This window comes from Meleagris gallopavo, chromosome 12 (assembly GCF_000146605.3).
Source record: "Meleagris gallopavo isolate NT-WF06-2002-E0010 breed Aviagen turkey brand Nicholas breeding stock chromosome 12, Turkey_5.1, whole genome shotgun sequence".
Taxonomy (NCBI): domain Eukaryota; kingdom Metazoa; phylum Chordata; class Aves; order Galliformes; family Phasianidae; genus Meleagris; species Meleagris gallopavo.
In genome coordinates, this window is record NC_015022.2 from 12,856,598 (window position 1) to 12,882,067 (window position 25,470).

Sequence of the window (25,470 nt, forward strand, 5' to 3'; positions counted from 1 at the left end):
GAAAAAAAAAGAAGAGGGAGAATAAGAAAGAAAGAACAGGGAGAGCCAAAAGGAAATACTTCAAAGGCCCATAGCCTGCAGCCCTCATTAATGACAACAAAAAGAGGATGGCACCCTTACATTTTAATCAAAAGCAATTATTTTTCCAAAAAAGTATTATTGCTCTGCAGTGCAGTGCTGCAGCCCCCACCCACAGCAGTGCCAGCATGGCCAGCTGGCACCCAAAGTGGAGGTTTCCTTGCCTCCTGCTTTCTGCATTGCCCTAGAACAGCAGCAGAAGCAAGAGTGAGCAGGTGCTTCAGGAGAAATGCCTCTGGGAAAGAAGATTGAAAACTACAGGAAACCAGAGGCATTAGAAACATGACTGAAATCTAAATCCCAGTTTTCTCTGGATGGTCTCTGTACAAACATTGCATGTAGGATGATAACCTGAAACACAAACCCAGAGAAGCTGTGGGTTCCCCATCCCTGGAGGTGCTCAAGGTCAGGTTGGATGGGACCCAGGGCAGCCTGAGCTGGCAGGGACAACCAGCCCATGGCAGGGGGTTGGAACAAGATATTCTTTGAGGTCCCTTTCAACCCAAACCATTCTATGATTCTGTGGATCATCAGGAGGAAGCAGCACACAGGCAATCACAGGGCACTGGGGCAGAGACATGAGAGTGGCACCTGTCTGGGCAGATTAAAGTGGGGAGTCCAATTTGCAGTTATGTAGAATGATGTGGGTATACACCCATGTGTACGTGGGTGTGACAGGCTAGAGAGGGTAAGTAAGGCCTCCTCAAAAGCCTAAGAAAGATGTTTTTCCAATTTCTTTCCTCCCTTCCATGAAAATTCCTTGTCTCACCACTGAGGCAGGAACAAATGCCCACAAATGTCAGTGAGGCAAAGGATCTTCATAAGAAAATGGATAGGAGACTAAACCAAGGTTTTTGCTATGATATATATGTTGGACTCTTTTTTCCTCAGGACATCTTTGTGAAGGAAAGGGTTAAAAAAAAAAACACCTGAGCAACACAAAACCTGTGTGTGGAAGATCAGAACTGGGCTCAGTGGTCACACAATGAAGAATCCATCCTCAGGAGACGTCATGTAATTGTTTCAATTAGTGTAAGAGAAGACACAGCAGATGAAGAGGGTTTACAAAGGCAAACTTTCAATTAAAATAATAATAAAAAAACACAGATAGAAGAAATACTCATGAAACACTGACTTATTTACCCAAAAGGAAGCAAAAGTAAGTGCATTTAGCTGTAGTTAGAAGCTGAAAGTTTACATGGGCTTTTCAAGACAGTACCACATGCAGCAATAGCCTATGACTCCGTGAAGTTTTCATAATGGCACACAAAAAAAGATGAAGGCCAGAAACAGTTGCATCTGGATTCAGTCTTTCAACATATTAGCTTATGTTTAGGGAGCAAGGCAATGAGGAGTCATCATATTTAGGCAGCAGAGTCGTAACCTGGGGTAAAAAAATATAGTTGAAAAGCCCTGCCAAAATGAGGTGCATTCCTATGGGTGGAAAGATACAGAAAGCAGCTTGCAAAAGGAGAAATCCAATTTCTAATGCATATTAGAAACTGTTAGGGTATTTTACTTAAAAACAACCAAGACAGTATGCCACTAACAAGCCTAAGGCAGAACAACGGGGGAGATTTTGCATGTATTGTCTACATAGACTGTTGGGGATTTTCAAAGCATATAGTGATTTTTGATAAAACCTGCAGCATTACCACAGTGCAAGCACTTTCCATAAACAAAATTCTTAGATTATTGCTATTGTATGCGATAAGGAAAAGCCAGCTCCCTGAAAACATCCCTTCTTGCTCCAAAATTTTAGTTCCCACTGAGAAGAGAAAGACATTCTAACGCTGCGTGAAGTCAGAGAGAGGTGAGCACCGTATTTCCTCCGACTTGACAGTAAGGGAAGCAGAACTACCAGCTTCCATAGATTATTCTCTTGCACCCCCAAATCCCATTTTTGCTAAGTGCCTGTGAAGTTTATTAGGGTGGTGAGGCCTTGGCACAGCTGCTCAGAGCTGTGTGTGCCCCATCCCTGGAGGTGCTCAAGGCCAGCCTGGATGGGGCCCTGGGCAGCCTGAGCTGGTAGGGGGAACCCAGCTCACGGCAGGGGTTGGAGCTCAGTGATTTTTAAGGTCCCTTTCAACCCAAGCCATTCTATGATTCCATGATTCTACAATCCTTGATCCACATCAGCACTACGAGTAGTGCATTCTGCAGTTGTTTGCTGTTGCAAAATATCTAGGAGTTTGGCAAAACACGTCAGCACACGACTCAGATGGGATTTGCTCTGTGAGATCAACCCTGTTTCATTTAACTCATCATCTTTCTACAGTGACAACACTTGATGAAGGAATACTGTGCCTGAAAACCATTCTTTCCAGCTCTAACAAGTGGCCTCTTGTTGCAAACTTGGCTTCTCTGGCATCCACAGACTATCAGAGCTACAGCACACTACATCAGGGCTGGATGCCTTGGACAATGTGCCAAGGTGGCTGTGCAGTGCTGCAAAGGACAAGAAGCTCTTTCTGAACTCTTCTTTAACATTAGCATTTAACTAAGCCACACCTCTGAGCTATGTAAGGTTTGCTCACAGCTAGCTGCACGGGGAGAATTCAGCAACCTTCGGGATATTAATAAATCCAAAGTCTCTTTGTGGGAGGGGGCAGGGGACATTTCCCCATTTTTGACCCCCAATTACTTTCTCACCCACCAGAAAGGACTGCGTTGGCTGGCACCACTGACAATGACCAGGGCACGAGTCGTGTCAATTCCAGCAGGGACAGATGGGAGAAAGCGTCCCGACGTGCCACAGTCTCACTCTCCAGCTCAGTCCATTTCTGATGCTGAGCGTTTCCCATCAATGGCGTGGAGTTGCCAAGCAACATTTGTCGTGTCCCTCGGTGGGCCACCGTGTACTGTGCTGTGGCAGCTCTGACTTTGAAGAAAAGGGTTTGTTGTGAAGTGCAAAATAACTTTCCCACTCTCTTCTTCTCTCCTCTCTTCCTACTTGATGAGGTGAAAAATGAATCATTCTGAATATGACAGATCAAATCCTGCATTCGGTCGCTCTGGGGTAAATCTTGTTCAAAATTGTCTTCGGGGAATAAATTCACTGCTAGATGCCAAGGACTGGAGCTGCATACCTGGCACACACATCCAGAATACAGCGAATGTTCCCGCACCGTATACATTAGAGAAAGCAGCTAGGACTGGTCAAATCACAGTCAAAATTATTGGCAAATAATTTATTCAGCTATAGTCACAAAAGTATTCATCTTATCCATTATTCTCAAACATGACTCAACCAATTCCTGGAAATATCACAGCTAAAGCCTCTCCTTCTGAGCTGCGAACCCTAAGATTTAAATTCTCACTTAATTCCACAGCTCTTTCTCCCCTTGTTATTATGTTCAGCAGTGTGCTGCTGCTGTTCCTGTGCCAATGATACAAGGTTATAAGACTTAGACAGTTCAAAATGTTCTCTCTGCATCAGTAAAGCTAGAAAGTACAGAGCAGCTCTTACAACCACGAGCAGGCAGGCCATCTGGCACAGCGGCTCTACTGTGCACTCCCTGCTCTAAGGCTCTTGGCATCTACCTGAGTGCCAGCCGCCAGCGAGTGCATGCTCCGACCACAGCTTTGTCTGGGATGGTGCCCCTCAAATCACCAGCATTTAGGGTTTTTGGATGTGGAGGAGTGGGACTGGGTGAGCAAAGGATGGGGTAACCGAGCTGGGTGAGGGGAGCTTTGGTGCAGACTCCTACATGGGATTGGTGGAGGTGAGACTGACACTTACTGAGGTGTGTTGACATAAACAGTGGTGAACAGCGAACTGAGCTTCAATAAAATGCTTTTGGCTTTTCTAAAAATAAATAAATAATGTGTTATTTCATCACAGAATCATAGAATCATTAAGACTGGAAGACCATGCCCACTGACCGGGTCCCTCAGTGCCACATCCACCCTTTTCTTGAAGACCTCCAGGGACGTTGAAGTTCACAGTTGCTTAAGCAAAACAATACCATGCAAGTGTCGTTGTGGGATATCTTCTTGGGGTGGGTTTCGAGCTTCACTAAGAAGTTAACGAGGAAAAGAACTATCTCAGCAAAAGACTATTTTCACATACCTTAGACAACTGTTTTATCAGGCATGTAGACCCTCTGTGTCTCTCTCTACATCTTCTCTATTCACAGAGTAATTTGGCCTAACTTCTAGAATAGTAAAGTGATGATGAGCCCTAGCCTTCATGAGTTATTTATCAGGTACTATGCATTTATCTTACACAAATTTCCTTGGCTCCTTATGGAAATGTTATGTGAGACAGTATTGAAAGCTTTCCTAAAGCAAAGGCATATGTTACTCCTGCCTTATCCTCTAAGCCAATTAGCCAATAAAGGAACAAAATTAGATCAGCTTGACAAATCCATGTTGATTGTCTTTTGCCACCTTCTTATCCTATAGCTGCTAATTAATTGATTGTTTCATAATTTGTTGAGATTTCTCTGCAGGCACTCCACTTAGCTGGCTCTTTCTTTTTCCACTTCACAAACAAATACCTTATTTGCCCTTCTCCAGTCTGCAGAATCCTTTTAATATGAGAGAAGCTTTTGAAGTCCATTCTTAACCATTCAAAGACTGCTGTCCTTGGGCAGTCTGAAGGGGAGTTCCTTCAGGTGCAACTGTTTGAATTCACTTACTCAGGGCCAGGTTGGATGGGGTCCTGGGCAGCCCGAGCTGGTGTGGGCAACCAGCAGGGGGTTGGAGCTGGATGGGTTTTAAGGTCCCTTTCAACTTAAGATATTTTATGTTTCTACAATTCCATGATTCTAATACCAATGTTTTGGTGATAAACAGAGTTAAAAATACAATGACTATTCCAACTCTCTGTATGTGCTCTCCTCCTGTGGTACATAATGCATGCTTTCATTCCTTGTGGCATATTTATAGGATTTCTTTTTCTTCTCTTGTGTGTCCCTAACCACCAGTAACACATTCTGTGCGAGGACCTTTCTGATTTCATCTGTACATGCTTTGGTACCAGTCTGTTCTCATTTCAAGTCATATGCTATTGCTTCAATTTTTTAAACAATTCTTTTCTCATTTTTAAAACAATAATGAATTCCTCACACACATTTTGTGTTTCACTTTTCTTCTATTCTTCTCGTTGCCCTAGGAGATCTTGTCATTCTACCTTTGCTCTAATCTCTAAGTCAGTGCTTGCTGGCCTGTATTCCTCTTTCCTTGACCCAAGCTATCAATTCCCTGATGCTTCACAGCCAATTAATCCTTCTTCTGTTGTTCCTACCTTCTCTTTTCCACGTGTCTGGGAAACTGATCAAGTCATATCTTGGAATACTCACTAAGGCTTCATATTCTTCCTGTTTGGCCCTTACACTCCTAACACTTGGGGTCATTTCAGATGTTTACCAGTCTGCTCCATTATCCTCCCAAGCCTCTCTTTTTCACCTCTATTAAATTTTCCATTTTATCAGCTCCCTAAACAGCGCTCTGCCTGGTTCTTGGAATACCACTGTTTAATCAAATAATACAAAGGATTTCTGTCAGCACTGTCCATGCTTTCACCATGGAGATTTGCCTGGTCCACCTGTGCCACTTTCCACAAAGACTAAAGGAAAGCTAATTGCCCCTAGAAAGGAATTACCAAAGATCCCAGCAATGGGCAGGATTTCTCTCTTTCACTGACTACAGATATATGATGGAAGCAAGAATTATTCTCTCCCATCTGCCTTCTTTAAGGATCTGAAATTGTGCTGTAAATACTTGTGATTTAAACCTCCTTGTCAACCTTTTCCCTGCAAATAAATATTAATACCTCCATAGATGTGGAAACAAGCACAGAAAGCTATATATATATATTTATATATATATATATATATTTTAATGAAAAACCAGGAAACCTTTGCAGATCTGTGCATGAGCATGCACTGTAAACATGGAAAGCATATGCTGGAAACCATCCAGACAAAGTCATCAGTCAGGCATTTAGGGGCAAGGGAGGCAAGAAACAGGGCTCTGATTGCAATTGCATCAGCTGGCTAGGAGCTGGTGTCCTGAGGTCTATTAGCCAAAGGTAGTATTTGTTTACTGGGACTGGAGTTATTGCCAGGGTATCCGGTGGATGATTGTTGGCAGTGATTGATTTGTCTTTCCCTCTTGCTCACCCTGAATGAGCTACAAGCTGCCTAATCGAAGGCTAAAAAACTCAATGCCAAAACAGCTGCCTCACCATCTTGCTGCAGCTCTTGCTAGAATGGTGGCAGGGCCCTTCTCTCTACCTATTCCTTTCTTTCTCACTCCCTCCTGTTCACCTCATTCATTTCCCTTCTTTCCACTTTTCCTTAAGTGCAATAAAAGAAGCAGAACAAAGAAAAGGCAAAGAAAGTAGCCACAAACTGCTGCATCAACAATAAAACGCGTTGGATCTTCCAGAATATGTCTGAGGATGTGAGTCCCTGGAGAGGAAACCTAAGGCCAGAAATGATACAGGCTTAACCATCATGAAAAGCACTCACAAAACACAGCACTGAACACACAATGCAGCGCTGAGGATACAGACTTGGCTGCTGTTTATGGAGTGGGGAATACAGTGGCAGATTTATTCTACAGTAGAGAGGGTTGTTTCTCGGTACTGTTAATACTGACACATTATCTGGGGACGGAAGAAGTTACACAAATGGGAACAATTCTCCCATTTCTCTGCCTGTCTTTCCCCCAGATGCCCCCTACTCCCATCTCTCTCTGTTCTCATCATCCCTCCCCCTTCACTGAGTCCCCTTCTTTCTCTCCAATTTATATCTTCTTCCTTCTTTACCCTTCTCTTTCATCTTTTCCTGATGCGATTACAAATACAGAGTTTTTAGTGCTCCAAGCTTTAGCATGTTCTCTCCAGCTGGAGACTCGTGGCCAGCCCTCAGCCTGGAAAACCACAGGACACTTCACAAACACAGGGTTAAATCCCACTCTCTCTAAAACAGCTGTCAAAGTTTCCATTGTGTGAGGACCAGGCGATGGGACAGGACAGGTTGATAACAACCTGCAAAGAGAGACTTCTAAAATTACCCAGCACTGTTTGAAGAGGAACAGTCTAATGAACCATCACTATACATCGATAAAGTGGAAAGCAGTGATGGCAACTACCACCACACTCCCGCTCAGAATAATTCCAGCTGCCTCATCAAGTGGCAACAGCTGAGATCACTATAGTATAAACATGTGGGCAGCTTTACATCTCTATTTCTTGCCCCTCACCCTACACACCTACCATGTCACTCGTGCCTTGCTGTATTTGCTATGAGGAACCAACACCGTGCTCCGGTTTCGCATCAGAACAGAGGCTGGGAGACAAGGCTAAGCAACTCAGTCAGCAACACATAGGAGATCTGTGGGAGAACAAAGGATACATTTTGAGTGCCCTTAGTTGGATGCCAAGCAGTCGCCCACTTGTGCTGTCTCCGAGTGATGGATGGAGTGGATCACCTCTGAGGACAGATAAGGCAGGAGATAGCGCTATCACCGGCACCTCTGCTTTTTGGCAGGAGGAGAAAAATGGTGAGGAGAGGGGCTGCTTTTTTTTTTTTTTCCCCCTCCTTAATCTGCTCCCTCTTTGCTTCAAGAACAGCCCCGCGCACAGTTGTGTAATATTATCATCACTGTTATTTTCCAGAGTGCTGTAAAACCAGGGAATAGAGCACTCTGACAGCCTCATAACAAACAGCAGATAAAACTAATTAGATTTTGTTCTTCCTTCACTTTGCTGACTTGATTCTTTTTTTATTTTTATTGTTTAATTATTTATTTTTAGCCCAGAGGCTTACGCACACGTGTATTCTGCCAGGCTTTGGCAAGGCATCCTTCACATCACCTCCGATAGGAAACGGCGCAAGGCTGAAACAGAGGCAGCAGTGTGAGCACGGCTCCGGCCGCATCTCTTACCCATGTCATGTCACCCACGGCGAGGGGAGGAAGGAGAGCACGGCTATTCAGAGCCACTAAGAGAGTCAGTGAGACAAAAGGCATCAGTAAAAAAAGTTAATGTGTCTGGCGGGAGCCCAGAACGGCTTCTGCGGTGCGGACTATCTGAATGCTGTCTCTGCTGGCCATTACAGAAATATTTGGCTTGCGTCTCAACCTGACAGCCTTGCTGACTCTTGAGGAATGTCAATGGTAGGGAGCAGGGAGACGTCCCTCTCCTCCCTCCCCTCTCCATCGCTCTTTCCAAGTACTTTGGGATTAGCTAGTGATGGCAAGAAAAGGCAGTGGCCTCGTTGCTCTGCACTTAGAGGGCTGAAGTGAGGTGACGTGCCTTAGAGTAGGGGACAACAGCTCCATTCACTAGGGAAATACCAAATCAGAATTACAAGTGTGCAAGAATAAACAAGGCTGGAGTTAATCTAAAGTTGTTTTACACTCTGTTTTATTAAAGTCAATGCACTTCCGTTCCTCTGTGCGGAGCCTAGTTCTGCTTAATTACCATAACTCAGGGAGAATTTTAATAACGGAGAGAGTGGCATGCAGTGGAGGTTCTCTCCTGACCTCTAGAGGTCTGTCAAAAGAAAAAGAGCATCTGTTTCCCCTAGAGGTTCTTGCAACAGACAATGCAATCCACCAAACTGCTTCTGCTGGAAGTTTCCAGGTTCCATTCCCTGCCAGTTAGTCACCCAACCCTTCTCCCTCTGGATGTTCTTGGCTCCCAATTCTTCAGTAGCAGAGTGGGTACCCATGGGTTGGGGGTTCATCTGCCCACCACCTCCTGCAGTGCCCTCACCCCTTGCTGAGAAGTTGTTTGGCACAACAGGGAGTTTGTCAGGGAGAAGCCTGGGCCAGGTGTTTCTTATTACACAGCAGCACAATAGCTAAAATACCGGTGTTGCAGTAAGAGAAACATTGATTTCTTTCTCTTTTCAGTAAGATGCACCAGTGGCAAACATCAGGGAGCACCTGTTCCACTGTTGCTGTGGAAGGGTGATGGTACAGAACGTAGCGTGGGAGGGAAGAGCAGCTCTAGATGTACACAGATTGCTCCAAAAGTAATGCTGCCTTTTTATATCCATAGAAAATACAACGGATACAAAGAGTACAACATCTGTTTGACAGAGCAAATTCTCAGCTACAAAACACCATTTTTAGCATAACTTCCACCACTGGCTATGCATTTTCTCAGTCTAGATGACCCAGTGTCACTGCCACCACTGCTGAAACACACATCCCACTGCCTCACTGTGCTCACGTCCACTGATTGGTCTCCATAAACGTTCAGCAAGCGTCAGTGTCAATGGGTGCTATTTTTTCCCCATGCAGGAATTCAGTTCCACCCCTTTGCTTCATACGCACTTCCATCTCAGACACCATTCTGTCAGACTGCCCCTCTGCTGCCATCTGTCACATGGCAACAAAATACAATGGAATATTGCTGGAAAGGTTCAACCTATGCCGCCATACCATCAATATCTGCCTCTGGCATTGTGGATCAAACTAATAAAATAGGAGGTATTATTTTTGGAGTAGCCCTCATATATATGCACATATATATACATCTACAGATGTATATGCCCAGTAGTGCTTTTTGCCCAGTGTCCTGGGGCCACGTAGAATGCTGAAGATCTTACACCATGGCCTGTGTATGCTGCAGACTGGATTCAGCACAGTGTGAGTGTTTTGTCATGCATATGAATGTTGGAATTTGAAGTTAGCTATGCACATATATCATTTTTTAATAATAAGCTTTTAAGCAACGTTATACAAACTATTATAATGGGAATACCTGTTTTACCTCATTGGTGTCCATTCCTGTGAGCAATCCTTTTATGAAAATTCAGTATTGTATGCAACAAGCTGCACGCTAAGGCAAGCAGAACATGATATCTGTACAGAGAACACACACTATAGCTAATGAATTAGCTCAGTCTATGAAGCTCAGCTTCTGAGGACCCAAGCTGCCTGTCTTTTGACCACTGTCATAAAGAGAGAGCTAGAAACACAGAGAACTGTTATACAGTGTTGAAGGCTTTAGAACACCTGGATACCGAAACTCCAGCAGCACAGGAAGAAATAGTTTCTCCAAGGAGCTGGCTCCCGATGGAAATGTATGCTCAGGCAGTCTGGGGGAAGGTGTTCAGAAATGCATCAGAATAAAAAACTCAGTTGGCACCAAAAATTCTATCCACAAACAGCATAAAGATGAGAGGATTACAGGGTGCTTTTAATCACACATCAATAATAACAGTAATCACCAGTAATGGGGCTCTTACAGTCTGTAATACTACAACACACTGTATGTTTGTCCTCCTTGAGCCTTATAAAGACAGCAGCGACAGAGCTGGGAGCCTCTTGCACAGTGCAATTACCTCCATCTGGGTTCAAGGCAATTCCCCATGTGCAGCAGCAGAGTGTTAGACACGTGAGAAATACACGCAGTATGAGGAGAGAGGTGCTGTGATGTGGGCTTTGTGCTTTACCGACCTCAGGCATGCATTTGTGTTCTTGGTCTGCGCTGGAGCTCAAGAAACAGCACCTCCATTGCTTTGGACATCTGTGTGAAAGCACAGTGAATTCTAATGCTGGTGGAACTAGGCTTGCAAAGACATTGCTATGTTACCTATTCTGTAAGAGAGCACTTTATAAAATCAGGATCTGTTTTTGCAGGCAATTTTACGAGAAATCTCTTTTTTTTTTTCTTTCCATTTGGAGATAAAATAAGTTGTTCCCTTATGGGAATCGCCAGAAGAATGCATCCTATATATAACCTACCATTAATGTCTTCTGTTATATTGCTATCTGGCACAATGGGGTCCTGTTCCATGAGTTAGGTTTCCTTAGTGGTATCATATTAAAACTAACAAAGAATAATCAGTCACTAGACTGATTCTTGGGCTAAACTCACCCTTGGATATTGCCACCATCACTAATCCAATTGACATAATATTGGAGGACCCCAGCTACCTCAAAAGTTTTTCTCCTTGAAATGCCCCCAGCCTCTCTCACTCCCAGTAGCAGCCTTAAACATTATCTGTATTCCCTTAGTGCATCCTGCTGGAAGGATGTCTCACAGAGAATCACAGAGAAAGTATCATTCCGCAGTCCGTGAAACAAATTCTTCCACTTGGGCTCATCAGTTCAAGCATGAAGTGGCTCAAATGAGATTATGCTGGACTAGTTCATTCCAGTGCAGCAAAGAGGTAAATTTAGCCCAGGTTTCCAGAGGACTGCTCCGTATGGTGGTGCTTTCCTTACTCTGGCACATTGGCTTTCACATGCTGTTGCTGAAATACAACCAGTTCAGGAGCACGCATAGCCTGACCCAAACTGCTGGAAACATGGTCAAAATCCAGATCAGACAGAACTCAGATGCATGTTGTACAGCTCAAGAGAAATGAATGGTAACAGAGAGCTCTCGCCAAAGGCCTCACAAACTGCCACAATTCTGAGATCTGTGGGCAAAGGCTGCTGGCCATAATAAAAGCCTAAGCCAGGAAAAAGGATGTTCCTTCAAAAGTCAGAAAACTATTCTCCGTATCAATCTATACGAATCCACACACTAGAGGCAGCCATGGGACGAGGATTCTGTTTAGGAAAGGATGATGTCCTCTTACAGTATCATCGGGGCCAGTGGCTCCTCATCTCTGCCTCGTGAAGAAAGCTCAAGGAGACATTCTCAGTACATACATGTATACAGATCACACAAACATAAAGACAATTGTCAATGCAGAACTGGAGCAAGACATCTGGGAAGGATGCTGAAGCTGGCAAACAGACAAATATGAGCAGCAGCCTGAAAGTCAAAGTCTTGCTCATGCAGGGCTGCTCTCAAACCCACTGTATGCTCCAAGCGGCGCAGAACTCAGAGGAAGAGCCGTGTTGCTGGATGCTGGCTGGTTGGAAATGTAAAGCCCCCTGAGAGCTTTGGAGCCGCATGTCTGTCCTGTTGTCTCTCCCTCATCTTCTGCCTCTCCTTCCACCCACGAGAGGCACTCCTGGATCTCTTGGTCTAGCTCTGAGAAGTCCCCTTCGCCATCAGAGCAACTGTCAGTGTTATAATCGATTTCTTCCGCACAAGGAGGTTCATCTTCAGTCTCCAGGCTGCTGTTGCTGTACCTTCTGCAGAAAAAAATCACAAGAGAGACTGGATGTCATCAAAGGAGGGTGTGTTATGTAATGGTAAAAGCAAGGAACAAGGAAATCCATTTCCTGGGCTCAGTCTTGGCTCTGTTAATGAAGCATGAATTGGCACTAAGCATGATCCTGTATGTCTTTGTGTCTGTTTCATGAGCTGTAAAATGAAGAGTGATATTTACCTACCCCAAAGGAGAAACACATTAATATTGTTATTATTACTGCTATTGTTAATGTAAAGTGCTTTGTACGCACACAACACTGTTCTTGCCTTGAGGCACTAAAAAGGTTAAGGAAGCTGAAATGCAGTAGAGGAGGTATCCAGTTTCCACAAGGTTGCTGGTTTAATAATCATCCACTTCATTGTAGATCCATTGTTAGTCTATGACCTAATTAATCCAGGTGGTTGACATGCTTTGGCATCTTTGCCTCCTGTTCTGTGCAAGCTCAGAGCACTGCTAACAAGAAGAAGCACAAACAGAAAAGCAGAGACTTCTAGGGACTTCCAGGATTGGGCAGAAACACCAGAAGCGCTTGTGCTACAGCCAGCATGGTGTCACCAAGGGCAGGTTGTGCCTGACCAACCTGGTGACCTTCTATGATGGAGCGATGGCACCAGTGAGTAAAGGCCCCCAACACAAAAAGATGTGGAACTGGTGGAGGAGGTCCAGAGGAGGACACATCGATGATCAGCGGGCTGGTATACCTCTCCTATGGTTTGATCATGACAGGACAAGTAAGAATTGCTTTAAACTAAAAGAATGAAGGTTTAGATTAGATATTAGGGAGAAAGTCTTCACTCAGAGGGCGGTGAGGCCCTGGCACAGCTGCCCAGAGCTGTGGGTGCCCCATCCCTGAAGGTGCCCAAGGCCAGGTTGGATGGGGCTCTGGGCAGCCTGAGCTGGTGAGGGCAGCCAGCCCATGGAGGGGGCTGGAACTCGGTGATTTTAAGGTCTCTCCCAACCAAAGCCATTCTATGAGTCCATGTGTTTTGGAAGGAGTATGAAAAAGCTTTGCCAGCACAACTTACTGAAGAAGGGCCAAAATCAGAAGCAAGTCAGAATAGCTGAGGAGTGACTCTGAACTGATGCCACAGGTCCTTTGGCTCTCAGAAGGGTAGGTTACATTGCCATAGCCTCCTGCCATTTACTTACAGGAGTGGTTGTAGGCTTTATTTACACATTCACTTTCAATACATTTTCTATTAAGCTAGTCTAATGCAATATTTATGACAAAATTGTAACCACAAGACTAGGTGGCTCTAGGGCATGAGCTCTTTCTCCTATCTGTTCGTCTAGTTCCGTTTTGGCCCTCAGTCCATGAGGGCAGCTGGGTAATATTTTGAGATCAGAAAGAAGCCTGTGGTTTTAATGCTGCCTAGGTCAGAGTCTGGATGAATGAGGGGGACAGATACTGTGTTTTTCACCTCCAGGTCAGTGTTTTCAATCAGACTCAAAGCAGAGAATGTATTGCTTTGGGGGACTGGGAAAGGAATAATAATCTTCCGCCACTGGGCCAGAGTTTCTAATTTGTCCCAAGTTGGGAAGAATGAATGGTTTGGCAGATGGAGTATATACAGATTTAATGTGTGGTCTGCTCATTTACATGTCAGTAACCGGAATAATCTTCCAGCTCTCAGCTGTTTCACAGCAGTGCCAGCATCTGAGGTTTCAGAACATACCAAAGGTGTAAAGTATTTCTCTTGGATGTATTGATCTCTTCCCCCTCTTCTCTGCAGTCCAAAAAAAGCATAACTTCTTCCTACCTCTGAGTATCCAGATCTTAACTGTATACAGACTATCTGCAATCAGAACCACGCAGCGTCAACCCAATTCCTCTCTGGCTGATCTCTAGCTTAGTTTACTTCAAAGGCAGGGTATAAAGGATTCTCTGAAAGCTTAATAGAGCTGTATAGCTTAAAAATAAATAAATGAATAATTATGCACTTTTTCAGTTTTTGGCTCCACTTCAGTCTGCCCAGAAATCTAGGTCAGGAAGAACTCACACTGAAACTGAGTATGTAACATGAAACAAAACAAAACAAACCAGGACAACAATCCTCTCAGCACAAACAGTAACAAGCAGTGGTCTCAGTATACTGAGTCTGACCAGTGGTTTTGATTTTTCCCCTTTTATTTTTTTCAGATGTAACCATGGCATGAATTATCACAATACAAAGTACCTATGATAATGTTCAAAGCTGTGTAAACTCTGGGGAACTCAATTTTTCATTTTTAAGCTTTTGATGCTTTGCAATCAAAAAGGTCCTGAGCATATCTGCTTTCACTACTGTGCTTGTATGTTTGGAAGGAGCTGCTAATGCCACTGAGACAGAGCGTAGCTGCCACCCAGCTCCCTGCTATTGTACAGATGGAACAACAGTTCAGTTTTCAATCTAAGAACTGAATGTCAAACATTTGCATGAACAGAATAACGGGTAAAAAAAAAAAGCCCTATTATTACTGAAATCTGGGAACCCCATTAGGAGAGGACCTTCTGAATTTAGTTGATTAAATGCTTTTAGGAGTGGATTTCTGTCTAAAAGAGGAAGAGAGCACAAACACACTTTACTGGGACAGGGAAATCGGGAAGTCAAAGATCAGAAGGTGAAAGAGAAAACCACAGCAAACATGCATTGCCTTACACTGAAGACTAAACAGACAGCCCTTAGAAAGTACATATGCATAAAACCTTTATAAAAGACTTCAAAAACTCTCCCTTCCAAGATGCCTCCTGCCATGCTGACTACCTACACAGGACACAAAAAAACTCAGACCTTGACAGTTCAGTACTTGCACATGTACACTGCAGAGAGAGGTTCCCCATGTGGGAACATGTGGCCAGACAATGATTTAGAGGCCATGAAAGAAGGATTTCTTGCTCTGCACGTTGCTTATTTGTTGTGACAGTGAATGAGCAAACCAATTAGCAAGGACCTAAGTGGTGACTTCTCCAATTTGGTCTGCTACCTACCACTAACACTGCCAATGGCAGTGCCACAAATCACATAATGAGCTACCAAACAGTAAATAGATGGCACCAACTTAGTCTCCTTGCAAATGAGACACTGCAATTACCCTGGCGGCTTGGAAGTTGAAAGGCTCTTTCTTTGTCACACTATCAAACCATACAAACTGGCTGCATTTCTCTACCACATGGAACTTTCCATCACAGTAACTCACTTTCTGCTGCAGGAAGATTTAAAACACATAACAAAGCAATACAAATGGGTTATTTCAAAGAGCAGGTTAGAGTTGCTCCTGAAAGAGGAGAGGTGGTGGCATGCAATATTCCTGGGGAGCCATTAAGATACCCACTAACAAGGCTGCCAAAAGTGTTAGATGCTGGTCACTAAGACCAGCTGCTTTAAGAGAGAATGCAAATGGTGAAGTATGGTTATGAACAGAAATGGCAACTTCTAGACAACTGCACACAACGTAAGACGGTCTTAATAAAAGAGATTTTTGGTTAGGAGCAGCTTCTTGGTATTTTTATCTGCTTTAATCTGATTTTTAAAAGCTGCAAAAAAATAAAAAATAAAAATCTTCCCTCAGAAAAGAAGAAAGAAAAACTAAACAAACAAACAAAACACCCAGGGGACATGAAACAGATTTACCAAAGAATAATGATGTTGTCTTACAGAATGTAAACAATGAGGAAAACCAAAGACATTACATTAAAGAACTCCAAGACAAATATAGCCCGTGAATACCACTGAATGTGAACACAGTACAGAAGGGGGGGGAGTGAAGGCTGCTAATATATCTATAGCCAACAATCCCCAACTATCACAAAACCTATACGTGTTGACTGATGTACTAATTCAAAACCTACAGCCTCATAGCCCCCCATCTATTGCAGCTGATGAGAGAGACACAACAGCAATTTGCAACTTTATTATGTGATAAATAGAATTTCTTTGTTTTTACTTTAATTTGCATAATCATTGAGATATGACTTGATATTAATTAGCTCTGCTTTTGTATGTGGGCGTGTTTGTTTGTTTGCTCGGGTTTGGAAAGAAAGCAAGCTTTGGTACTTTGTAAAATAAATAAATAAATGCAGATAATATATATTTCTTTTTTTCCTGACTTAACATGAGAAGAATCATAGAATCACAGAATGGCCTGGGTTGAAAAGGACCACAATGGTCATCTAGTTTCAACCCCCTGCTATGTGCAGGGTTGACAACCAGCAGACCAGGCTGCCCAGAGCCACATCCAGCCCGGCCTTGAATGCCTTCGGGATGGGGCATCCACAACCTCCTCGGGCAGCCTGTTCCAGTGCCTCACCACCCTCTGGGGGAAAAACTTCCTACTAAAGAAGAACAATTTCAGCACTTCTTTATATGTCAGTTGAACTGGAGCTTTCTGGTATGGCTAGAAAACAACTCGTTCAGGTGTTTCCCATAAACCCCTCAAGAAAACACAGTATGGCTTTGACTGATAAAATACTGCTACATGATGTATATGGGGGATGACTGATGATTTCTCTCCAATACATAATTCTCCTTCAAATGTGTGTACGCTTCCAGGACACTGGGAAAAATACAGAGATTTCATAAGTAATTTCTTGGGGTTTTTCACTCACAGTGCGGCAGGTCACTTGCTATCTGTATATTCTACTGACTGGCTCAAAATAGAATCTTTTTTCTTCTGGAAAGAATGGGCATTGACAACTGTCCCTCTTAGGGAATCTTTGACTATTGTTCAGGATTGCTGCTTGACCTTCACTTGACTTGCCTAGCAGTTGCAGTGTTGTAGAGAAGAAAAGGGAACATTTACTTTTTTTGGTACATATATCTGGCTCTGCTCATTCCTGTGAAATTTGCTGCAGTCTTGCCAATGCAAATCTAGAAAATGAGTGTTTAAATGCATCAGACAAAAAGGAGGAAAGTTCCAAGTCTGGAGACCAGCACCGACTGTGGATATACCAAAGACTCCCTGTGAAGATGTACCAACAAATAATCATGTCTTTATCTTTTCTCTGCAGTGAAAAATAGCATCCTGGTAGCTTCGTATCATCCTATCCATAGCACTATTCCCTTCTTCCTCTAAACCTTCTCTCCACCATGATATGTCCTAATCCTTTGGAAGCTCTCCAACACAGGGATATAGCCGTGCATAAGGAGCCAAGCATATCTATGGTACGGTTCACAGACTGAAATAAGACAGAAAATGGCTTTCTTGTAAATTTTCAAGATATCAGACATTTTACTGTGAGAAAACAGGAAAAAAAAAAAGAAAAAGAAAAAAAAAGGATTTTATTTCAGCAAAACAGTCCAAGTTCCCAGCAATTACAGCATTCACCTGAAAGAATAGGGCACTTTTTCTCCACTTACACAGGGATTTGAGAATCCAGCCAGTTTCCTGACCAGTATGGAAGGATTATCTTTCATTTTCCAGCAAAGCTGTACCAATATGGGCTGCTATGTACATACTGGTAAGGAAAGTGTCCTGCAGCTCTAATGACCTCTCTGCAGTGAACTGGAATTGCTTTGCCCTTCCTTTATTTTTCATTAAAATTCCACCTATGTCACTGAATCTAAGAGAGTGTGTGATGTTGCACGGTTTTGCTTTTGAGGAATTCATATGTTTTATTAAACATATTTTACAGGAACACTGCTTCCAAAATCTTGTAATGAATCTAAAATGAATCTAAAGCAGCCACAGCTACCCCAGAGCACAAATCTATCTTTAATGGTTTCATAAAGTATTATTCTAGGAGATAAGTGAAACAACTACGATGCTTTTAGGTAATTACACCTAGAGCAAGAAAAACCCTATAGCAACAAGATGCCAACGAAAAAGGCCTTTGGTCTGCCCTTCGTGTCTCGATTCAATTGCTACAAGGTCTGGTGCACATCTTGCTATGACTTTCCAATTCCATCTCAGCAGTTCAGGAGCTCCCCAGGGAGCAGCCTGGCTTCATGTCCTGCCTGAGAAAAGCCAGACAAGGCATGTTTAGTTCCTGACCTCACCAAGGGAGGAAATTAGCTATGAGCTGATGCAAGATGGCTCCAGTTTAAAGAACTATTGCATTGGCCTCCTTTGTTGCTACACAGTAAACACCAATGATGTGAACGTCATAGGCTCCCACGAGATCTGCTTTTCCAACGACTCTTTGCCAAGGACTTTTACATCTTACAACATCTGAGAAAATGCAACCTAAGCCCTAGGCAATGCCAGGTGCCCTGGCTTTCAGCCCACTGTGGCCCATCCTTTCATGAACGATATGAATATAATTAAACACTGCCTCGAATTCTATTTGCTATGGCTGAGAGAGGTTTGGCCTCTTAGAGTGTACTTTTTTCCTTTTATTTATTTTTTTCTTCCTGCTGCAAACAGCCAAGAGAAAGGTGTAATTCATTGCTGAGATTTGTACTAATTAGTTTTTCAGGAGTTCCCAGGGTAATTGCAGGCTGTAATATTTATAATTGATTTGGCCAGATTAAAAGTGAATGTCTGGTGCACCAGTTAGATATGTAAGAAGCATACTTACATATGGGGCTTTATCACTTGGAGAGAAAGGAAGACAACTTGAAAATAAAACAAAAAAAGGAGTGTGGAGCAAGAAACAGGCTGACTCCTGGCCAATGCTGTCCCCTAATGTTCATTCAGGCTTGCAACAATTTAGCCCTGGACAGCATTTTGCTTGTAGCCAGCAGAATTTGTGTTAGTCTTCTGAGAAATGACTGCTCCCATTCTCTCCATTGGTGAGAAGATGGTTGATAACTGTCTCAAGAACAGAGGGAAAGTTGAGCACACACTTCTCATTACATGTCTGGGAGATTGAATTGCATTTAACTGGATTACAGCAAGTCATTGGACAGCTGTAATCCTTCTGTGAAAGGTGAGTTTGACGAGAGGACAACTGGGTGTGTTTCTACTATTTGTTGATTACGTGGCCTGCCTGGATTCCAGATATCTCTATTCAAGTCCAGGTATGCTTCTAATACTAATAAAAAACACATGAGCTGATCTTTAGACTTGCAGAATGGAAAAGCTGGTGAGAAGCCAAAAGCTGTGGATTTGGTCTTATGAAAAATCATTAATTTCTTCTTAATGGAGAACCAATCTATATATCACTGCAGTGCTAACAATGCATCTGTAGCTGTAGGCTTGTAAGCATTAATAAAACCAACTGACTTGAACAGATGCAAATCAGCCCTGAAATGGAGCTCTGGCAGTTGGTGTAGATCCCAAAGATAACTAGTTTTCTTTCTCTCTCCCTTCACCACTTCTTAGGTTTTGTCTTTTACATTTCAGCACACAAAAGCATCAAAATAAAATGAAAATCTTGTATGCAGTTTCGATGAGATTTGTGAACTTGTATATTCACTTAGTTTTATTAGGATGCCCTATCCTCTTCTACATACTATATTATCTGGCTTGAACAAGACACTAAAGATCTTATAAATCCGCTGCTTGAAAAGGTAGATGTGAATAAAACAACTGCAACTCCACCAGCAATGGAAAGCTAAATCAAGGTACTAAGCAAAGTTTCTGCTTAATGATGAGAAATCAGTTAAATATGAACCTAAATATGGGCATAAACATGCCAAAGCCTGATGAATCTATAGACACACTACACATGATCTACTGAATTTCAAGTCACATCAAAAAATTTCAGCCACCCCAAACAACTGTGGAACAATTTATTTATCTGTGAATACCATCCAGCACTTGTTTCTCTAGCAGCTCCCTGGCAACGTGAGACATCCCTGAAGAAAATCTGAGACTTGACCGCCTGTATCTGCACAGCACTGTGCTCTTGAGATTTAGGACAAATCTTAAGACAACAGAGCTCAAGACCTGGAACTCAAGTTTAAGCAGATTGAATACCTTTATAAGACTTGACCTGAGAGGAGGTGGGTGCTCCATGCCTGCAGACACTGCAGGTCAGGCTGGACGGGGCTCTGAGCACCTGATCAGCTGTTGGTGTCCCTGTTCATTGCAGGGCAGTTGGACCAGATGGCCTTTATGGGCCCCTTCCAACTCAAACGATTCTGTGGTTCTATGACTCTACGACACTTAGATATAATGATATCATCAGGCACTGTTGGGTGACTGAGCCTGATTTAAGCTGTTTTGTGAAACCCCGAGTCTGGTCTTGTTTTCCATATCCACATTACGCTGAAACTTGTTTATTTAAGAGAAAAATACCACACAGAATCTGGGTCAGCATGCAGATAGCCCAACCACATCTTCTGTTGAAATCGATTAAAAGTTCTTACATGACAAGTAACTGTAAAACTGCTCACTGCTATGTTCTGCCATCATTGGATAGATTGTGCAGTCTTACACTGCAGAGAAATTTATGGCCAGCTCCAATGAAGCTGCCTGTAGTAAAGAGTTTAAAATCTGATCTGCTGTAATCTTGTTACGTTCATTAAAAATGGGAGGTAGATGCAGGAAATAAAAGATGGGTAACATAAAGTAAATGGGTTAATATCCACCAAGCAGCACCGACGGTGGCTTGGGTTTCACTCTGACTTTAAGAATCAAAAGAAATGCTTCTAAAACTGATAACATTTTGACTTTGCACAGCTTAAGCTTCCTGTGGAAATGTGAGCAGTCAAGTCCCACCATATGGGACTACTGGAACTCATTAAAACACTGAATAATGTGAGAGTTACTGAAAATATGATTTGGAAAGTGTTTGGGAGCTTTGCTCACAGTGTCTCTACCCCAAGCAATTTCTTCTCAAAATGATAATCAAGTTATTGATGATACTTAGTAGTCCAGCCACTTTAATACAAAGAGATTATTGGAATCGTAATTGCTTTTGGGTGCTTCCAGTAATTGAGACGTTGGCACTGCAGAAAAGAAAGAAATGCAGAAAGGTTTCTGCTTAGATGCTGAAAGTTTGCACTGCTGAGAATAAATAATGTAGAGGAATGCAACTTGTCCTGGGTTCTTGTTTCCCTCGGTGCAGATTCATATCATTCCACTGACTTCATCCAAGTTTGTAACTGGCTCTATATATTTAATTTTAAAAGTCCAAGTTCCATATGTATATATCCCTTAGTTGTCTCTGAGAGACTTAAAGGATTTGGGATTTTTGAAAGCAAAATGTTTTAAGATAGCCAAGACATTTCCAGCCTGTGCCTTAGTCACATATCTATGATATGTACAGGGTATTTTGTATGTAAATACTTTCTTGCACATCAGAGGATCGATCTAACTACATGACTGAACTAAAAACTGCTGTAAATGATTAAATTTCAACCATTATACCACCTACAGGAGAAAACAACCTCAGTTCTACTAGCTTTTCTTTTGTGATTTCTTTATCTGACAACCACTGTGATGTTTCTATATAGAGAATCTATATGCATACACATACATAAATATATTTAAATGTATGTGTGTGAATATAGATATGTATAAACAAACACACAAAGTAGATTACCATCCTTTATAATGAATGATAAATAGATACACAGACATGTATATACACACACACTCAGACACCAACACACCTACACAGCCACACAACTACACTGCTCACTCTGTATTCAGAGCACAGTTTTCATTACAAGACATAGGAGGTCTCAGGAGATACCCCTCCAGGCAGCTGAGAGATAACAACAGATGATCACTGAACCTTGATGCTATTGAATTCAAGTGGAAGTAACCACAGGGAAAGTGCTGGCAACTGACCAGGGCAAATCAGTCCTTTGACTCTAGTCTTCGGGTGAGCGTTGACAAAGCAGCAGGTCAACAGAAGGGAGACTCAGAACATCTGGGAAGGATTTGATATAGATAGGAAATTCAACTGGCAGGCAGGAATGGTTGTCTGCAACAGAAAGCGTTATTACCAGCTATTTGAGAGATTAAGCTAGAAGCTAAAAGCAAAACTGTGTGGCAAAGGTGAAATAAAATCTTCGGTTCGCTGTAGGGAAATACGGATTTACTCCTGTTCCATATGAAGCTGGCTCATTCCTGTACCTTTTAAAGTAAAGAATGACTGTTTTAGAAATGGTGTCTTCAAAGAGGTAAAAGATGACCAAGATTAAAGGCACTGAGCTCCGGCAGAAAGGATGATTCAGGAGCTGGAGTGTCCAGAGAGGGGAGAGGGTCTGGCATCATGGAGGGGTTCAACAGCTGGTTGACGACTGGATTCTGCTCTACAAAGAAAGCCTTCAGGCAAATCTCAGCTTAAGGGTCACTGAAAAGTTTCTGGAGCATTCTGAAAACAAAGATTTTCAGGCCAACATGGTGACAAAGCCCAGTAAATTCCAGTCTGATGGGTATCTGTCATCAAAACCACGCCACGGAGTAATCTCCACAAGTTCTTACGTTATCACTGATTTCTTGAAATGAATCCAACACACATTTGTAAAATCACTGTCATCCCAAAAGTTATACATTTCATTGTAAGCACGTTCATCATGACTGATTTGTGAAATTTCCTGTAGCTTAAAAAGTTATGAGACTGATAAGTAACTTTTGATGTCTCATCCTTCCTGGGGAGAACAAGGGTGTTTAGCCAATGTAATTAGAAAAGAGTGTGTGTGCGTGTGTGTGTGTGTACATCCATAACAAAAAGCAAAGAAGGCAAGGTTTTGCTTTTAAAGCAAATTGAAGTGGAGCTCATGGCAGAAACATCTGATGAACTATGTGTGATCACAGATAACCAAGAATAGATCCATTTAAAACTTCAGCTTCTGCCCTCATCCTAAATCTTCCCTCAGAAATAATGAGATTCAGATAAAACAAATCTGAACACTCATGTTCAGTGTATTTCAAAACATTCTGATTAATTATGTTTTTACCACAATATGGCACCAGCTCCAGAACCTTACTTAACCTCACTCATTATGCAGCTGATTTGCATATGCTTTGGACCCCATTAAGGATAACAAAAAATGTCAGATGCAGCATAGCAGTGGCAACTCTTTCTAATTCCTTGATCTTGCCAGAGCCCTGCCAGATGTTTCGTGAGGAATAGCAAATATTTCATTATCCTCTCCTTGCCTCCCAAAATTTGCCTATCAGGAATCACAGTGAAGGATTTTGGAGATTTAGCACAAAAGAAGAACATTGGACACGGGTGCTAACATAAACATGAAACACAACCTTCATCCTACTGCAGAACTCAGAGTTTAAAGGATTTTTGGTGCCAGAAGGACCTACCAGTCAAAAACATAGAACTCCCAGCAAACAAACCAAAGAGAAGAAAAGCAACAACTTGCTGTCATCTATGTAGATGGCATCACAGTGCAAAACGAACATCATAAAGCACACAGAAGAGCTGCCACTGCTGTTCGTTGTACAGCCGATCTCCTAACATTTCCCTCTACTCCAGCTGTAACTTTTTAACAATCTGCCACCTATATAACACTGAGATGGTGTTTTGGAATGAATCAATTTGTAGATTGTAACATCTATCAATTCTCAGCAGGGAACGTTTTTTGAAGTCTCTACTAATATGAGTATTTCCTGAATATTTTATAAAAATCAATTTTCAAATGCCTGCCAAAGTGTTCTATGTGCTTCACCTGGAAAAAAAAAGGAAAAAAAAAAAAGACAACTGTATTTTCTTACTGTTTCTGTATGTGAATTTATGTGCTTGTGTATTTCTGTACGCATATATGAGTTCCCACTACAATTCTTAAAAGAATGCAACACATCACTGGAACAAGCATATTCAGAGTGAAAGCTGAAGCACCATAAACTGATGAAAGTATTCATTTAATCAAAATGGGATGTGTATTTGGATGGATGGAGCAAATTAGAACACAGCTTGCAGAGCAGTGAAACAATCCCTTCACAGAGAACCACCCTAAGGATGTAATGTCACCCTCTGATTTACAACCAAAAACAATAAAAGGTCAGTCCTTGTGTGCGGAGTAAGAGGCTGAAAAGATGTGTCAGAATGTGCATCAAGGGAAAATTGAATCATGAGGCTGAAACACTTGTGTTTGAAAGATAAAGGCTCTGCACTTGGCAGGCTCACTGTCACTTTGGGCAAACTGCTCTTCTCTCTTTGCTCCAGCTCCTCAGTAATGTGGAGAGAGCAGGCTCCATCATTCCACCCGAGCAGCAAGTTCATCGTATGGGGGTAGAGCCAAGGTGCAGCTGAAGCCCTCTGCCATCTGTCTAGTGTAAACCCAAGCTATTTAATTATCTCTTCTATGTAAATGCCTCTCTCTCTACCAAAATCAGTATGAAAATAGGATCATTAAGGCCGGAAAAGGCTTCTGAGATCATCTAGTCCAACCGTCCACCTACCATCAATATTACCCACTAACAACCTTGATGGATCCGGTCCAAAAGCTCCTCTCAGCAAACCAAGATCTCAGCAAAGAAAATACCAAGTTTCCAGATCCATTGGGGAAAGAAGTGACCGTTCACAATTCTGCCAGACAAGAATGTGGAGTTTAGCCGAGGGAATGATGAGGATGTAGGACTCCTGCTGACATCAGGAGGAGAGAGGAGCGCAGTAATACCAAGGATTAGCTGCCAGGTTGTATTTCAAAGAGAAGTGTTATAATTCTTGCAGTGCTGGAAACAAGTGAAGGCAAAAAAAAAATAATAATAATGAAGGGGAGATTATTCAGATGAGAAAGAAACTGTTGCAAGCTGCCAGATTTTCTGCACCCAGCCTGGCCTCTGATTTTAAGCTGTCCAGCTAGTCTGTCTAGAGCACACACACACACACAAAAAGCCAAACAGCCAAACAGCTCGAGGATAGAATGGCTGAGGACTTATGCTGGTTTCATTGGAGCTGAAAACCTCATTAGTACGTAAATCTTGTATTTCCTGGCATTTGCCTTTGTATTTATGTTTTCTTAGCTCCATTTTTTGTACCTTTGCTTCAGGAAGCTGCTCGCTGTACCTGCATAAAATGACATCTGCTCTTCTCACAGTGGGTTCTGTCTTCCAGGAACATGAACATCAGAAAAAGACCAGACCATGAGATGTTCTGGCTCATGGATTGTCCCCTAAGGCATTGAAAAAGCCCACAAAAATTATATTCTCCAGTACAAATAGAACAAATCCAAGTGCTAGACTATGCATATACACATCACAAAGGGGACTCATTTGGGAAGGCTGTATTCACTTATGTATACAGGGTTCCTGACTACTATGCTATATAGAATCTTTTTCCTTCTATCTTTTCTCTATCACATCAAGGTGACATCATTTTTTTTTAATAGCAATTTTTGCTGCAGCAGCTTTACCTGGGTACTGCAATAATTTTTCTAGTGCCACTAACTCACACTGATGAAGGGGGAAAAAGGAGAAGGGAAAAAGGAAAAGAGGGGAAAGGAAGGGAAGAAAGGAAAGGAAGGCAAAGGGAAGAAAG

The 25,470-nt window shown here is 42.4% G+C and overlaps 1 protein-coding gene across 3 annotated transcripts in view; it reads right to left on the minus strand.

The window, feature by feature from the left end:
- Positions 1 to 9,370: 9,370 nt before the first annotated feature.
- Positions 9,371 to 25,470, minus strand: part of AGBL1 (ATP/GTP binding protein like 1) — a 300,344-nt gene continuing 284,244 nt past the window's right edge. For 2 of the 3 annotated variants that reach the window (XM_010717492.3, XM_010717491.3), the window contains one exon: positions 9,371 to 12,138. In XM_010717492.3, coding sequence (XP_010715794.1) covers positions 11,832 to 12,138 — 307 coding nt within the window. In that variant the 3' untranslated portion in view covers positions 9,371 to 11,831. The remainder of the gene's footprint in view (positions 12,139 to 25,470) is intronic. The other variant, XM_010717493.3, reaches the window with a different exon arrangement.